This window comes from Miniopterus schreibersii (genome assembly GCF_964146895.1).
Source record: "Miniopterus schreibersii genome assembly, chromosome: 5".
Classification (NCBI taxonomy): domain Eukaryota; kingdom Metazoa; phylum Chordata; class Mammalia; order Chiroptera; family Miniopteridae; genus Miniopterus; species Miniopterus schreibersii.
In genome coordinates, this window is record NC_138106.1 from 4,331,300 (window position 1) to 4,347,439 (window position 16,140).

General features: G+C 57.5%; 1 protein-coding gene across 3 annotated transcripts; it reads right to left on the reverse strand.

The window, feature by feature from the left end:
* Positions 1-2,943: 2,943 nt before the first annotated feature.
* Positions 2,944-5,692, reverse strand: CRYAA (crystallin alpha A; the record flags this gene model as incomplete). 3 transcript variants are annotated; one of them, XM_081138494.1, is made up of 4 exons in its annotated part: positions 2,944-3,153; positions 3,783-3,905; positions 5,077-5,145; positions 5,382-5,570. In XM_081138494.1, the coding sequence occupies 4 exons, from the start codon at positions 5,568-5,570 to the stop codon at positions 2,944-2,946; spliced, it is 591 nt and encodes a 196-aa protein (XP_080994620.1). The 3 variants fall into 3 exon arrangements, with proteins under 3 accessions (XP_080994620.1, XP_080994619.1, XP_080994618.1); XM_081138493.1 differs by having other exon boundaries at positions 5,059-5,145; XM_081138492.1 differs by lacking the exon at positions 5,077-5,145 and having other exon boundaries at positions 5,382-5,692.
* Between the last annotated feature and the right edge of the window lie 10,448 nt (positions 5,693-16,140).

The following is a 16,140-nucleotide window of genomic DNA, read 5'->3' on the forward strand; positions in this document are numbered from 1 at the left end:
GAAAGCTCTGCGGAGAAACGGGTAGGAAAGCTCTGTGTATGATTGTGGCTTTCAAGTCCAAGTCCAAGTCAGACACAGGGAAGCCGGTGCAACGAGAGGCAGGAAATACAGCCTAGAGCTTGCTCCTGGCTGTTGCGGGGGTGGGGGTGCAAACACATGTATATATGTGTGTATGTGTGTATATGTGTGTGGTGTGTGTGTGTGTATGTGTGCACTTGTGTGCATGTGCGTGTACTGTGTGCATATGTTGCCATGTGTGTACACATGTGCATGTGTGTACTGTGTTGTGCATGCCTGTGTGTTTGTGTTGGAGTGTGCATGTGAGCTGCACTTGCACTGCGTGTGCTTGTGTATGGGTGCACATGTGCAAATCTTCCATCCTGCTCTGTTTTCCTGACAGCAGCCTGCACACACAGGTGTGGGGCCCACCGCCTCCACTGCCCCTACAACTCCGTCCCAGATCTTGGAGGAAATCCCACAACAGCAGAGCCTCCCGGCCTGGTACCCATGGGTAGGGAGCTGGCCCCATCGGGGGCCATATGGGGTCTGCAGCCTTTGGCCAGGCCACCCCCCTCTGAGCCCCCAGCCTGAGTGGGGCTCCCCTTTTCCTGCCCCCTCCCATCCTGAAGGCTGAGATGGGTGTTGGTTAACAGGCCTGCCCTGCAGAGAAGGCCGTCCTGCCCTTGGGATGTCTTGTCCCAGCCTGTCCCTCAGCTCCTGGGCTCCTTGTTGCCTTTCGCTTTCAAACCGTGGTCTAACACGTGTGCACAAGCTCTGGGCCTCAGCTCACTCCTGCGTGACCCTGTGACCCTGCCACCTGTATCAGGCCTCGTGGACATGACAGGACAGGACAGGAAGCTGCTCCGAGCCTTCCTAGGAGAGGCCGGGGGAGCAGGCAGGCCCGTGGCAGGGAGGGCTGATGTACTACGTCATTCTGCACAGGGAGACCTGGGAGACCCTGGCACAGAGCTGATCTGCCAGACAGTGACTTCTCCTTTTAAAAATGACTTTACAAACCAGTAAATGGAACAAAAACTGCTATTGTAAAGAAATACCACTGGCTCCCTGTGTGGCTTTTTGTGCCTCCCTGTTCCAGTCTCCCGTACTGGACACCACTCCCTGGGGTTCGGTGGGTCTCCCAGAAATGCGCATCGCCAGCCAAGCTGCAGCAACTAGGCCCTCTGCAGATGTGCGTTGCTGCTGCTTCCGGCTGTCTGGACCGGTGAAGGTGACCTTAGTGACAAGCTGCTGCCTGGGAGGTCTCGGTGGCCAAGGCAATGCCTCTGCTGCCACCTGGTGGCGAGTGTTGGACTCGCAGGCGGTCATCTGTGGGCCGGCCACCCCTGCAGAGCATCCAGTCCACCACCCTCCTGAACTGGTGAGGACAGGAATCTGATCCTCGGAAGGGTTGATAAACCTGCCCAAGGCCACACAGCAAGTTGCCAGCAAGGCAGGACTGCCCTGGCCTCCTCAGTGCCTCCTGACATACAGGTTAGGGGTGACACTGTAATACCGCCCAGGGCACCACCCTGAGGGCTGTCCGCTGGGCTCCACCAGAGTCCAGTGTCCCCACCTCCAGTCCCCTGGAGAGGGCCCTTTACACGGCCTGACCACTGTGGCAGTGCCCATCCGACCACAGTGTCCACTGGCGACGCCGCATCTGGCCACCACCTCACCTCTCTGTGGTCACTGTGCCCCTGTCAGGCCCTGGCTGAGCCACCCCCCCCGAGGCTGCTGCTCCCAGGCCTCATCTCCTCCCCATCTCAGGGAGTCTGGGGCAGTGAGGGCACCTGCTCTTGGTGGGGGTGATCAGCTCTGGTCTCCACAAGCCCTGGGGGACCCCTGTGCCTATTTCATGGAGGGGGAGGCAGCCTGAGGGGGTGCCTTCCACATGGGGAGCCAATGCATGGTGTCACTTAGAGGTGGGCACGTTCTGACCACCCTGGATGCTGTGTCTCATCCCGTGGGAACCAATGGGGCAGGATCCTTAAAATGCAACCCAAGGGAGCCCGGAGAGAAGCCCCCAAGGGAAGGGAGGCCAGGGCCAGGAGAGGGAGGCCCCGCCTGGCACCCGGTTCCCAGGAGGGCTGGGGAAGGGAGCCTCATGGTCTCCCTTCCACCTCCCCCGCCTCTTCCTCCCTCCATCCCTCCAAGTTTTGAAAACCCTCTCCCTCCTGGGAAGCTGGGTGGAGAGACTGGGAGCGAGGAGGTGACCGGTCACTTAGAGACAGGACAGGAACAGGTGGAGCCCTGTGTCCCTCCCCCCTCACACCCCCACTCTGAGTCACAGCTCCCCTTCTCCACTACTCTCCACACTTCCCCGATGGAGACAGTAGGGCCACCAGACGGCAAGTTGCTTGTGTGACCTGCTCTTTATTGACTGCCACGGGCTGCACTGTCATGGGCAGCCAGATGCCCAGAGAGCTACTACAGAGAGAAAGGAGGAGGGAGGGTGGTCTGAGAGGAGCCGGCTGCCGAGGGCCCAGGCACACGGGGCCTCCCATCGACAGACCTCAGGGCCCCAGGACACGTGGGCAGGCACACAGCTCGGCCCTGACACAGGCGTCCATTGCCATGGGTCAGATGCACTTGGCTGGGAGTCACCCAGAGATGGCTCAGCAGGGGTGTCCTTCTTCTGACCACTCAGTGAGTTGAGAGGGGCCTGCATCCCCCAGGAGGGCGGGACTGTTGCCCAAAGAAGCTGGGATGGCTGTCACTCCCACATCTAGCTGGTGTTGGGATCTGGGTCACCCTGAGGCCGCAGCACCTCGGACCGAGGCCCCAGGCTCTCCGGGCTACTCCCGCAAACCCTCACTCCTTCAGAGAAGAGGAAAGAAAATGAAAACAAGGAAAGGGAAGGAAGACAGATGTCCCACTTTCTAGGGTCCCCTGATGGGTGGGTCACAGGGGCAGCAGCGGGTGGCAACCGAGGCCAGGGGGAGCTTAGGACGAGGGTGCAGAGCTAGGCTTCTCCTCCCGCGACACGGGGATGGCGCGCTCGCTGTGGCCCAAATCCAGGCCAGACGGGACCTTGGGGCCAGAGAAGGTCAGCATGCCGTCGGCAGACAGGGAGCAGGAGACAGCCGACTGGTCCACGTTGGCAGGCAGGCGGTAGCGGCGGTGGAACTCGCGGGAGATGTAGCCGTGGTCATCCTGGGCGGGGTCAGGGGAAGGCGCCGTCAGAAACGCCACTACTGCGGTGGCCGGAGAGCTCCCGTGGGGAAGGACCGCTGAGCTCGCCCAGGGCGGGCGGCAGGGAGAGCTGGGCCCCTGCTGAGGTTTGCCCTGGCCTGCCTGGGTCCCTCACCGCCCAGGAGTTGGCGATTCAGACTAATTTCGCTCTGAAATCTCACAGATGGTTCTGCGCCTGGCCCTGGATCAGGGTTTCCCTGTGTCTGTGACCCCACAGACCACTGAGGCTCAGGAAGGGCACCGGTGGTGAAGGGCTGCTGAGAGGCGAACATGTCAGCACACGCCAAGCGTCTGGAGCAGCGATAAATGTCAGCCACGCTGTCATCACAGCCCGCCCTCCAGAGCTGGGTTCACGTGGAAACCTGTGTGGGCTCGGAGCTTGCCACCTTGGCGCTTGGCATTTCAGGGGTCCCTCCTAAACCCATCCCATCACGCAGGTGATTTGGACATAGCTGGGGACAGTCCCAGCCATTCACCCGGCTGCTGGGCCTGCAGAGGGCTCAGGAGCCACCTCCCACCACTGGGAGCCAGTTCTGCTCAGGTGGACGGGGCGCCCCCTCCTGGAGAAGGGCCAGGGTTCGAGGGCTCACCTGCCTCTCATTGTGCTTGCCGTGGATCTCCACGAAGTCCTCCTGCACCTTCACCGTCAGGTCCTCCGGGGAGAAGTGTTTCACGTCCAGAAAGATGACAAACTTGTCCCGGTCAGACCGCACCTGAAACCCAGACACTCATGTGGGTCTCCCGCAGGGCCGAGGCTCAGGGAGGGAGCTTGCTGGCCCTGCCCAGCTGGCCAGAGAGGCCGGTGTGGAGTGACCTGTGGCTCTGTCCCCAGTTATCAGAACAGAAACTGCAGATCACAGCTCTAACCTCTCCTTAGACACACCCAGGGGAACAGAGTCTCAGGAACCAGTGACGAGGGGCTGTGTGGACCCTCAGCTGACAACCAGACTAGGGGTGTGAGGCGGTGGTGTCTGTTGATGTCTGGCTGGTAAACGGCTGACTGGCTGTTTATGGCTGGGCAGCAGTTGTGGGTTGGTTGGCTGGTTGGTTAGAGGTTGGCCGGTTGGTTGGTTGGATAAGGTTGGTTGGTTGGCTGGCTGGTTGGTTGGTTGGTTGGTTGGATAAGGTTGGTTGACTGGTTGGTTGGTTGGGTAAGGTCAGCTGGTTGGCTGGCTGGTTGGTTGGTTGGATAAGATTGGTTGACTGGCTGGTTGGTTGGGTAAGGTCAGTTGGTTGGCTGGCTGGTTGGTTGGATAAGGTTGGTTGACTGGTTGGTTGGTTGGGTAAGGTCAGTTGGTTGGCTGGCTGATTGGTTGGTTGGATAAGGTTGGTTGGCTGGCTGGTTGGTTGGTTGGGTAAGGTCAGTTGGTTGCCTGGCTGGGTGGACCCAGCACTTGGACTAAGGCTGCTTCCTTGGCTTCCTCTCATTTCTCCATCAACAGCCCAGAGCCCTGTCCCTTTGCATCGCCTGGCCTTGCCGGATGCCCACACGCTCACCACCAACTGCACTGCGCACAGAGCATGTTCATCCGCCCCCCTCACTCACTCAGCATGTTTGTTTAGGCACTTTGGGCTGCTGGAGTGGGTGGGCATGTCTCAGACCCTGTGTTTAGACAGTGGGCAGACCCAGCACCTCCAGCCCCTGGACCTGGGGTCCATCCCGGCTGGGAAAGGGAAGACCAGTGGCTCTTGCTGCCTTCCCTTTGGGCCTGGCTCTGGCAGGCATGGGGCGAACCCTCTCTCCTCATCTCTGCTGGCAGCAGGGGGCGTCAGGCAGGAGGCCTTCCGCTCAGGACGTGGGGCAGCACCCCCCACCCAGCCTTCCTGCTAGAAGGGGAGCCGGACAGTGCTAAACACGCAGCTGGCGGCTGCCGGGGAACTTGCCTTGGCTGGGTTGTTCTTGGGGCCTCCGGCATGTGGTTGGTGCATTACACACCACATGTGGGTCATGAGCTGATGGAGGAAAAGACAGCGTCGGGCTCCAGCGGCTCCCCCTCCCGCCCCTCCCTGGAGGCAAGGGAGGCTCTGCTGTGGGGGCGCCCCCGCCTCTGCGTGTAGGGAGGAACTGGGGCGCGGGGAGAAGTGGCCCCGCAACCGCGGCCATCCACTCCACACGACAGGACGAGAGCTCAGCCCTCAGCAATCCCGCTGGCCCTCCGGCCACGCCAGGCCCCGACCGGCGGCCTTACCTCGGAGATGCCGGAGTCCAGCGCGGTGCGGAAGAGGGACTGGCGGTAGTGGGGGCTCACGGTGGAGGACAGGAAGGGCAGCAGGTCGTACTCAAAGAGGCCCTCCCCGAAAAACTGGTCGAACAGCCGGCTGGGGTAGAAGGCGCCCAGGGCACGTTTGAACCAGGGGTGCTGGATGGCGATGTCCATGTCGGGCGTGGGCACTGCAGCTCCCCGGGCTGGTGGCAACTCAGGCAGGGGCCTCTGGGCAGCGCGGTAGGGAGCCGGGGCACGAGCCCTCCCTATATACGCCTGGGACACAATGCAGGCATTAGGGGGATTTAATGCCTGCATGAGCTAATGAGAGAGGCCGTCCAGTCAGCAGAAACAGGGCCCTGGCTGAGAGCCCACCACTACCAGCCCCGGGCACCGACCAGCAGGCCTCCCCGAGGAGCAGCTCTCTGCAGGGCCCCTGCCACCCCTCGCCAGGGGGACAGTGGAGGTCAGCTGTCTGCCTCCCTGGTCCTGTGGGACCCCACGGCCACCCTACCTGTGGGCCCTCACACCCGTGTCACAGACGAGGGAACTAAAGCACAGAGGCTAGACAAGTGGCCCCCAAGCCCCACAGCTACTAGGTGAGGGCTCATCAATGTTCAAAGCAGAATTACCTCTGTTGCTTCTTCCTGCTAACAAAAATTATGCAGATGTGCAAAAATCTCAGGAAAGAGAAAATACAAGCAATGAAAAGCACCTGTTGCCCTGGCTGGTGTGGTCCAGTGGTTAGAGCCTGAGCCTACCCACCAAAGGGTCGCAGGTTCGATTCCCAGTCAAGGGTATGTGCCTGGGTTGCAGGTGCCATCAGGGGCATAAGTTGATATCTCTCTCTCTCCAGCCCCTTTCCTTCACTCTCTCCATAAAAATCAATATCCTCAGGTGAAGATTAACAACAAAATTTTTTTTAAGTGCCCGTCACTCCAGCACCGGGGGCCCTATCGTGGGGTCCATGTGCATCTAGACGGCCAGGCAAGTTCACTTTTACAGGCATGGATCCCACACACACCCGGCTCTGCCCCATATGCTCACCCTGGTGTCGACCCCACTAACGTGTCCTCTCCCGGGCATGACGTCCCTGAAGCCAGGCACCGGTCAGGCTGTGACCCGTCCCTGCTGTCACTGTTACTGGCAAGGCCTGGCTCTTTTTCGGCTTCTCTCTCTGTAGCCCTGTCCACTCACTCTCAGCATGTGTTCTCAGAGGGGACCTGCCTCGCGTCAGTTTTTAGGCTTTCGATGTTTCTCGGTTGTAAGGCTTTCGATGTTTTTCAGTAGCGTGGCCTCTAGCTCACACCCACCCACAGCGAAGGAAAATGCCATTCCCATGCCCCACCGGGCTGGCTTTGTGATGGGCGACCCAGGCGGAGAGCCTTCTTATTTGTCTTCGCGCCTCCCCGTTCTAACCGCGTCTGTGGCGCTCACGCCCCCTCGAAGCGCCAGGGATCCCGCAGCCTCATCTCTCGCCGCTGGACTTCGGCGGAAGGAAAGGGCAGGCTTGCCTGGGGTTTAAGCGGGATCGCAGCTGACACATCCGAGAGGGAACCGGTGTTCACAGTGGGGATTTCAGAGCCTGCTTGACACACCTCCCCTCCAGCCAGCGTGCTCCCCAGCAAACCCTTCCTGCTGCATTTCTGAGCACCCGCTGGGTGGCAAAGGGTCCTGACAAACCTGGGAATGCCGGCCTTTGCCCTGCAAGTCTACAATTTCAGAGAGTCATTCCCCAGGGTGCCAGGCAGCAAGGGCCACGTTAGGGTGCAGGTAATCAGTGCTTCGGGGTGAGGCCGCCTCCCCTGCCCCAGGCTGGCCTGGCCATGCTGATGGCAAGCTGGTGGTTCCTGCCGACACCCTGTAGGGCAGATGGGTCCCCATACCCCCATTTCATAGACCAGGAAAGTGCAGTTAGAAGTTTAGCCTGGTTGCCCAGGTCCCTTGGCTTGGCGGAGGGGAGGGAGCTTCAGTGCAGGTCCCCCCGGGGTTGGGGCTCAACGCGGGAGCAGGAGGGCAGGCAAGGTGGTGGAGCCTCCCCTGTCCCCACTCTCCCCAAGGCGGCCGAGGCCCAGAGAGCTGCGCTGGCTGCAGGGACACAGCACACCCAGGGCAGCCCCAGCCCGGCACGTCTCCTTCCGCCAGGGCGTCTGGCAGGCTTTGCAGGTCAAAGAGAAAGGGTTAAATTTCCTAAAAATCAAAGACAAAAAGGTGTGTCTACTGAAGCTAAGAAGATGCATTGAATCCAGAGGGGTGCCCCTCATTCAGACACCTGCTGAATGAAGGGAACTGAGGCCACCCACAGGTGGGAGGGACACTGCTGCCTGCATGGAAACTGCGTCCTGGGGGGGGGGGGGGTCGGGCCGTCACAAGCGTGTGAACCTGAGGCCGAGAGAGGAGGGCTCCCCGAGGGGTCCGCAAGCTGAGGGGCAGAGGGGCAGTAAGCTTGAGTTTGGGCTCAGGGCGGGGTCCTCCGTGAAGAGGGCAATGGGCTAAAGGAACTGGAAGGACAGAGGGACAAGTGTGGGGGTGCCATGGTTGTCAGGACAGGTCCCCAGGCTGGCTGTGTGTCTGTGTGTGTCTGTGTGTCTGTGTATCTGTGTGTCATACATGGGAAGGCTGATGCACCTGTGTATGTCTGTGTGTCCCTGCGTGTGGTGTGTGCATTTAGGGAGCCTGAGCCACAATCCCTGAGATCATCTTTGTCTACTATCTAAACAAATCAGGGCCAGTCAGGAATTTTTGTCAAACCCTTGCAAAGCCCCGGGGTCGGCAGGAAATGCGGCCTTAAGGGCGACCCTTCCCAGAGGACATGCGGTCGCCTCTCGCATTGTTTCCGAGGCCCCACGTAAGCCCGTAAGCCCGTCCTCAGCAGTTTGGCACTCTGCTGCCGGGGAGCTGAACACAGTCCTTCTCACACAAAGGCCTCGATTTGCTTTATCTGCAGGATTCCCGTGATGCCAGCAGTCTGCCGGCGCAGGCACACTGCCCAGCACCCCGATTTTCCACTCGAGGGCCCAGCGGGGCTCACCCACAAATCCGCACTGTGTAGCAAGGGCGTTGTGGGTCAGTGGGAATGTGTCGGGCCAACCAAACTCTCCGTGAGGTGGGCAGGCGGCCTGGACAGCCACTGCCAACCCCACCACAGCCCTCGGAAAGGAGCGAGGGTCTGGCCATGCCCGCCAGCCCCTTCCAGGACAATTATTTAGCTGTTTATCCACCTACCTGTCATCTATCTATCTCTCCATGATCTATCCATTCACCTATCATCTATTTATCTATCAGTCATCTATCCATCCATCCGTGATCTATCTATCCATCCATCTGCCATCTGTGTATTTGTCATTTATCTATTTACCTGGCATCTAGCTGGCGGGCTAGCATCTACCCTTCTTCTTTGAGAAACTCAGTCTTTGTTCGTAGCCTTCAGCTGATTGAATGAGTCCCATCACATTATGGCAAGGAATCTGCTTTCCTTGGAGTCCACTGAATGACACGTTAATCTCACCTACACACACCTTCACAGCAGCATCTAGACGGGTGCTCGGCCACACAGCCGGGCCCCACAGCCCAGCCGAGCTGACATGTAACATTCACCGTCACTCCTGGGGGGACCTTCTTGCTGCTCTCAAAGCCACGGGAAAGGCGAGTGCTCGAGCTGAGGACGGATCCTCTTACACAACCGCTGCGGAGAAATCACCAGAACCCAAGACGTGCAGAGAGATTACGGTGGTTTTCATTCGGCGTCCAGCTGCTCCAGCTGGGAGAACTGTCAGCAGGCTCGCGTGTGAGGAGAAGAAACGGAGTGGCCCCTGGCCTCTGGAACCCACCGGCCCTCACGGCCAGAGCCTCCCAGACTAGCAGCCAAGCCCAGACAAGGCTGCTCTAGACGGTGGTGGCAAAGCTGGGCGGCTGGTAATTGCGTCCGAGCCCAGATGCAAGGTTGCTGTGCACTCACAAATCCACCCACCTCCTCTTGCTAATGAGCAACGCTCTGCCCAAAAGCAGGACAATTGCACCCCCTGGTATCCATCACCCAGCAGGCCGGGCGCTTCTGCTTCCAGGCTGTTTGGACTGTTCTGTCAAAGATGCAACCCTAAGGGCGGCAGAAGCCTGAAATATGCAAAGTCTGACCCCGATTATTGCCTCGTAAACCCCCTAATCCCCTCACACCATAGCCCGCAAGACCTGGCTCGGCTGAAACCAGCTGCCAGCGGCTGCCAAACGGAGACATTAAAGACACAGGGTCATCCAACGACAAGAGCGCCTTCTGTTCCAGGCAGAGATTCCACCTGCAGAAATGTATCCAACAAACAGAGACTCGCACAGGCGTGGAGTCGCCTGTGCACGGGGGTACTCGGGGTAGCTGTGTCTGTGGCAGAAAAACCAGACACTGGCCAACGGGGCACCGGAGGGGGCAGGGGCGCTGACTTCTGGGGCATGGGATACTCTGCAGCGCTCTGGAAATGGGAAACATGTGCACGTGTCTCCATGGCAGCACCACTCACAGCAGCCAAGAGGTGGAAACCACCCCAATGCCACCCGCAGAAAACGTGGGCTAAAGAAAACGTGGCATACGCACACAGTGGGACATTACCCGGCTGCAGAAAGGAAGGGCGCCTGAGACACAGCGCAACGTGGGGGAACCTGGAGGACGTCACGCTGAGTGAGACAAGCCAGTCCCAAAAGGACAGGCTGTGTCATTCCACTAATAGTGGGCCCCTAGAGGAGTCCCATTCACAGAGACAGAAAGTAGGACGGGGGGGGGGGGGGGTCAGGGGCTGGGGGAGGGGTCCGGGAGTTAGTGTTCAATGGGGACAGAGTTTCATTTCGGGAAGATTGGATGTTCTACAGATGGATGGTGGGGATGGTTGGACGCCAGTGGGAATGTGCTTAATGCCACTGAGCTGTGCACTTAAAATGGTTAAAATGGTAAATTTTAGGTTATGCATTTTTTACCACAATTTTTAAAAATGAGGACTCTTGCCTGGCTGGCGTGGCTCAGCGGCTGAGCATCCGACCTGGGATCCAGGAGATTGCGGTTCGATTCCGGGTCAGGGCACATGCCCGGGTTGGGGACTCGATTCCGGGCTCGGTTCCCAGTAGGGGGCGCACAGGAGGCAGCCGATGAATGACTCTCATCACTGATGTTTCAACTCTCTCTCCCCCCCTCTCTTCCTCTCTCTGAAATCAATAAAGACATATTCTTTCTAAAAATGAGGACTCCTAATGTGATACAGAAATATCTCCAAGTAATTGCACGGAATCAGGTGGAGAGCGCTAACACTGGCACCAACACGTTTATTGTCGTCCAGTCCTCACAGACGTGCAGCCAGCCGACTGACTCCACCGGCTGAGAAACGGCCACCGGGCACAGACACCCCCCCACACTAAACCCCGTCGCTCAGGCTGAACACCTCCATTCATACCCTCTCCTGCCACGTCCAACCCATCAGCAGGGTCTGGCACCTCCACCCCCAAAACCTTACCGAATCACCCAGTTCACCCCACCTCCAAGCTCCACCCTGGTCCAAACCAGATCACCCTCCCAGGGTCAGCTCCCTGACCCATCTCCCTGCTGTCTTACCCCCAACACTCCAGCACGACTTTTTTAAAAACATCTTTATTAAGATATCATCCACATGCCGTAAAGCTGTTATAAAGAGTACAGCTCAGTGTTTTAAGAGTAGGCGCTGAATTGTACACCTGTCTCCACTATAAATTCCAGAACGTTCCCATCACCCCTGAAAGAAACCTCATACCCGGCAGCAGTCACTCGCATTGTCCCCTCCCCCGGCCCCGGGCCTGCTAAACTGCGTCCTGTCGCCCCGGATTTGCCTGTTCTGCATATTTCATAGAAATGGAGTCCCACGGCCTGTGGTCCTGTGCGCCTGGCCTTCCCTCAGCCTTGCGTTCTCAGGCCTATCCGTGTCGGAGGGGCCAGAGCTTCCTTCCGCCCGTGGCTGCCTGTCCCGCTGCGCGGAAGGACCGCCGTGTGCTCCTGAGGATGGGCCATCTGATGGGCCTCAGGTCGTCTCCACCTCTGGCTGCTGCGAGCGACGCTGCCGTGAACAGTCACATGCAGGTCTGCGTGAGACTGAGCGTCATTCTAAAATCAGTAGCTGCCACTGATCCGTTCAGCGTTTGACCTGACGTACTTCACTTCCGAGACATTTAAAAACATTAATCGGGTCTCAGTTCTCTTCTTGTTCAGACTCCTCAGGGGCACCTACTGATTTTAGAATGACAATCCGCCTCGGGCCGCAGCCCTCCAGACCCCAGGAGCACCTGTCCGCACTTAGGCGGCCTCACCTGCCCTCTGCTCCATCCCTGGGCCCAGCACACGGCCACTCCGGCTCCCTCCACGTGCCGAGCTGCCCCCTCCAGCCTCTGAAGTCCCTGTCCCCTCCACCTGGATTGTCCACTCCCCACTCCACATCTGTTAAGTCTCAGCTCCTATACCATGACCTTGAGTGTCCTTCGCTGGTCATCAGTGGGTCCCCACACGGTGCTGGGCCACCAGCTCTCAGGAATCTGCAGTGCCGGTTCCACCTCTTCTGCATGACTTCCCGATGGGTCTGCCATCAGCTCGGACCCGGCTGATACGCAGTGCTATCGCCTCCTTGACTGCTCTAAGAGATGGCTGCTGAGCGGTCAGAGGTCAACTGGACACCAGTCACCGAGTAGAACTGTCCTCGCCACAGTGGAACTAGTGTCGAATTCCATCTGAAAGCCACACGCGGCAAAGATCCCGTGTCAGTTACCTATTGTCACAATCAATGCCGCATCACAAATCATCCCAAAACAACCACCCTTTTATCAGCTCCGGGTTCTGGGGACCGGCCACTGACGCTGGCCCAGCTGGGGCTCGTCCACTCTCCGCTGGGCACCGATGCTGCCCCAGGAAGGAACACAGTGCCCCTGCAGGCCTGTCTCAGCCAACTCAAAGCTCCAAACCGCCTCCTTGGGAAAAGCTTGCGTCCAGTCCCCTGCATCTCTTTACCTGCCTCCCCTTCCACACCCCCAGGCTGGCCCAGCTTCCCCTCCTAGACCCAGGACCTGGCTCCCCAACTCCCTGGAGCAGCCGCGGCTGGCAGTCGTAGTGAAAGCGGCTGTGTGACCGCCACTTTCAGGGGCAGCCAGTGAAGGGAGGGGGCTTGGGAGGGCTTTGGGCTACTCTTGGAGATGCTGGACAAAGGGATGGTTCACAGCCCGGGCAGGACAGGGCAGGACGGCTGGAGAGTCCATCATGCGACTCAGAATGGAGCACAATTTAAAATGTACAAGTTGTTTATTTCTGGAACTTTCCATTTAATATTTGCAAATCATTATTGACTGCTGATAAACTGAAACCACAGAAAGCAAAACTGCAGATAAGGGAGGGCTACTGTACTTTTCAAAAGATATTCAGGCCCGGCCTGTGTGGCTCAGCGGTTGACCATCAACCCGTGAAGCACTAGTTCGATTCTGGGTCAGGGCACATGCCCGGGTTGTGGGCTCCATCCCCAGTAGCGGGTGTGCAGGAATCAGCCAATTGATGATGTTTCTCTCTCATCAATGTTTCTATCTCTCTGTTCCTCTCCCTTCCTCTCTCTAAAAAGCAATAAAAACAAATTTTTTTGAAAAAAAAAACACATTCAGGAAGGGACTGTGTGGAGCGGTTGTGCAGAAATAATAAAACGTTTGTTCCCTTCCAGTTCAGGCTCTGCGCAGTGAGTGGTATCAGAGGCGGGGCCTCTGGGAAGCGAGTCGGTCACGAGGGCTAAGGCCTCGCGAGTGGGGCTAGTGCCCCCGTAAAAGTGACCCCAGAGGGTTCCTCTGCCCCATCTCCCGCCGAGGTCCCAGCCAGACGACAGCCGTCTCGGAACCAGGAAACAGGCCCGACACCCAGCCTGCCGGTGCCTGGGTCTGGGCCTTTCTCCAGCACGGTGAGAAATCAGTGTTTGCTGTCCCAGGCCCCAGTCTGAGGCACTTCGTTAGAGCAGCCTGAGCTAGGATGACAGCGCAGGGACCGCCGCGGTGACGTGGGGCACACAGCATGGCCAAGGGGAGGGAAAGGAGCAGAGGTGGTTGAGAGAAGCTAAGGGGCTGGAACGCACGTGAGAGTGAGGGAGTCAGATGCCCACGGACAGCCCATCCGAGCTTATGGTGCGGATGCCTGACGGTCACGAAAAGCCTGGGCATGTCCTCGCCCTGCACCTGCTGCCAGTTGATAAGCATCCCAGCTGCTGAGGGGCCCCACTGGGCACTTACTGATAAGAACAAGGGGAGAAGCAACTATGGCAGGGCACACTGCGGCCATAAACACCGAGTATGTGAGGACCACGGGGAGTTTCGGTTTGGGCGAGGCGACTCTTCGATGATCTAAAACCCTCCTAAGACCCTCGGCAGTCACGCCGTCTCGGTGGGGATTCCTCCTGGACGGTGCAGGTGAACCACACAGCAGCCCCTTGAAAGAGGCCCCGCCTCGGACACTGGCATCTCCGTTCCCCAGCAACGCGCTCTACCCACAGGGGACTGTGACTTTTGCACTGGCAGCTGGAAATCAGTTACTTGGCTGGTCGCCTCCTGGTACAGAAAGATACACTTCACATTAAATTTGGACTTTATTCCTTCATCTCCCCTCGCCTGGAACAATAGTGCCATTAATCTGTCACTTGTTTGGAGTATGTCATTTCCTTGTTTTGCTTATTAAGAAACATGATCTTGGATGCTATTGGCTTGTGAAATTCCCACAGTGAACCCGTGCTACATAGATTGATGGCAAAGACAGACTCGGTTTCTGAGCATAACTTTGACGGCCTGCCAAAGCAAAAACAAAACAAAACAGCGTTCTTAATTACCGGGCTACACCCAGGACCCCGGAGGACTCAGGGAGTCCTCTTAACTTTGGAGGCTAAGATCCCTTTAGGAATCTGACAAAATTATAGAGAATATTAGCCCCCAGAAAAACAGGCATAAGCTAAAATCTTGTATACAGGTGCCAGGGTTCCATATATACTTATGTATGTTAACTCTACACTTATTGATGAGTCCCAAATATGCCACTCCCCTGGGCCTCACCCCTGAGCCTTAGATACCCAAATCCGAAGGCCAGATGTGGCTACTTAAGTCTAAATTAGTTAAAATTAAATAAAATTTAAAATTCAGTACCTTCATCACACTAGCCATGTTTCAAGTGCTCAAGAGCCACATGTGGTCAGTGGCTGTCATATCACTGGACAGCACAGATAAAAGCATGTCCGTCATCACGGAATGTTTTATTGGACAGTGATTTATACGAATGGTTGCTGGTCATTTCTACCTGAAATTCCGATAGGCCATCCACATCCGCGCTGTATTAGTCAGCAGAGCTCAGTGACAACACTAACGTCTAAGTTTTAAAATCTAACAAATATCTTCCTAGCTCCTTAGCCTGCAGGGCAGCTGGGGGGGGGGGGGGGCTGACCCAGGATGCAGGGCTGCTCAGGCCGGTTCCCCACACTTCTCATTCAGGCCCCGACTGCAGGGGAGCAGACACTTGGAACCTGCTCTTATTCCTCTCACATTCCACAGGTCAGAGCAAGGTGCAGGGCCAAGTCCCAAGCAGTGGATGGGTCATAACATGTCCTCTGTCTGTGGTGACCCAAGGGCAGGCAGGACAGGAAGGAAAAGCTGTGAAAAAGTAACAGGGTCTCTTACAGAGGCCAGAACTACCCCCAGATCAGTTCCTCCTGGGCCATTTCCTGCCCTGGTAGGTGCTGACTCTCCCCTTGGCCACTCAGGAGCAGTCTAGAAGCACAGGCCATGCCTGGCCTCTACACTCACCGCCCTGCCAGAAACACACAGAGGCAGTGACGGTAAGACCTCCACTCAGGCAGCAGAGGGGTGAGCAACACGGGGTTCCCAGTGTGGCTGGGAGGGTGGAGGGGATCAGAGGGCAGCAGGGCAGGGTGGGCAGGCTCCTCCCCAGACCGGTGCAGTGGGTGATCTCAAGAGCTTAGGGTTCCAGCCCGCCCAGCAATTTCCTTTAGAAGGGACCAACATTTAACCATCCGAAGCTGCCTTTTGGGATATTAATTTAAACTGCTTGTTAAGAAATGAGACTCAGAGGGAGCCTTTCACCCTCCCCACTTTCCCGTCCAAGAAATTCAGAGAAACCTGCTTCAGGAAAGAGATGTTAGGGTGCTGCCTCAGCCTAATTTGAAGTAAATACGGTAAATAAGAGGGCTCGCCCCGGCCGGTTTGGATCGGTGGTTAGAGCTTCGGCCCATGGACCGAAGGATCCCGGGTTCGATTTCTGCCAAAGGCTCAGTTGAAGGCTCGATCCCTGGCCCCGGGGGGCCGAGTGCAGGAGGCAACCAATCCATGTGTCCCTCTCACATCGATGTTTCTCTCTCTCTTCCACTCTCTCTGAAAAGCAATGGAAAAAATATCCTCCGGTGAGAATAAAAAATAAAAAAATTTTAAAAATAAGAGGGCTCAGGCAGGTGCCCGTTAGATACCCCACCTCCCACTGTTTGAGTTGCCGAGCGAGGATTTTCCTCACAGGCGTGTTCTGCTCTTCAACTACCTGTAAATCGCTCACCCTCGTTTCTGAGATCTAATACCCCGTTCCCACCACCCCCCCTTTCTCCTTTGTCCAAAAATGTCTCCCCGTCTTTGGAATTGTCATGGGGTCATCACGCCTCTGAGAATTCCCCATGCAAACGTACATTAAGCTTTTATTTTCTCCTGTTTGTGAATCTGGTTTTTGAGCCCGGGC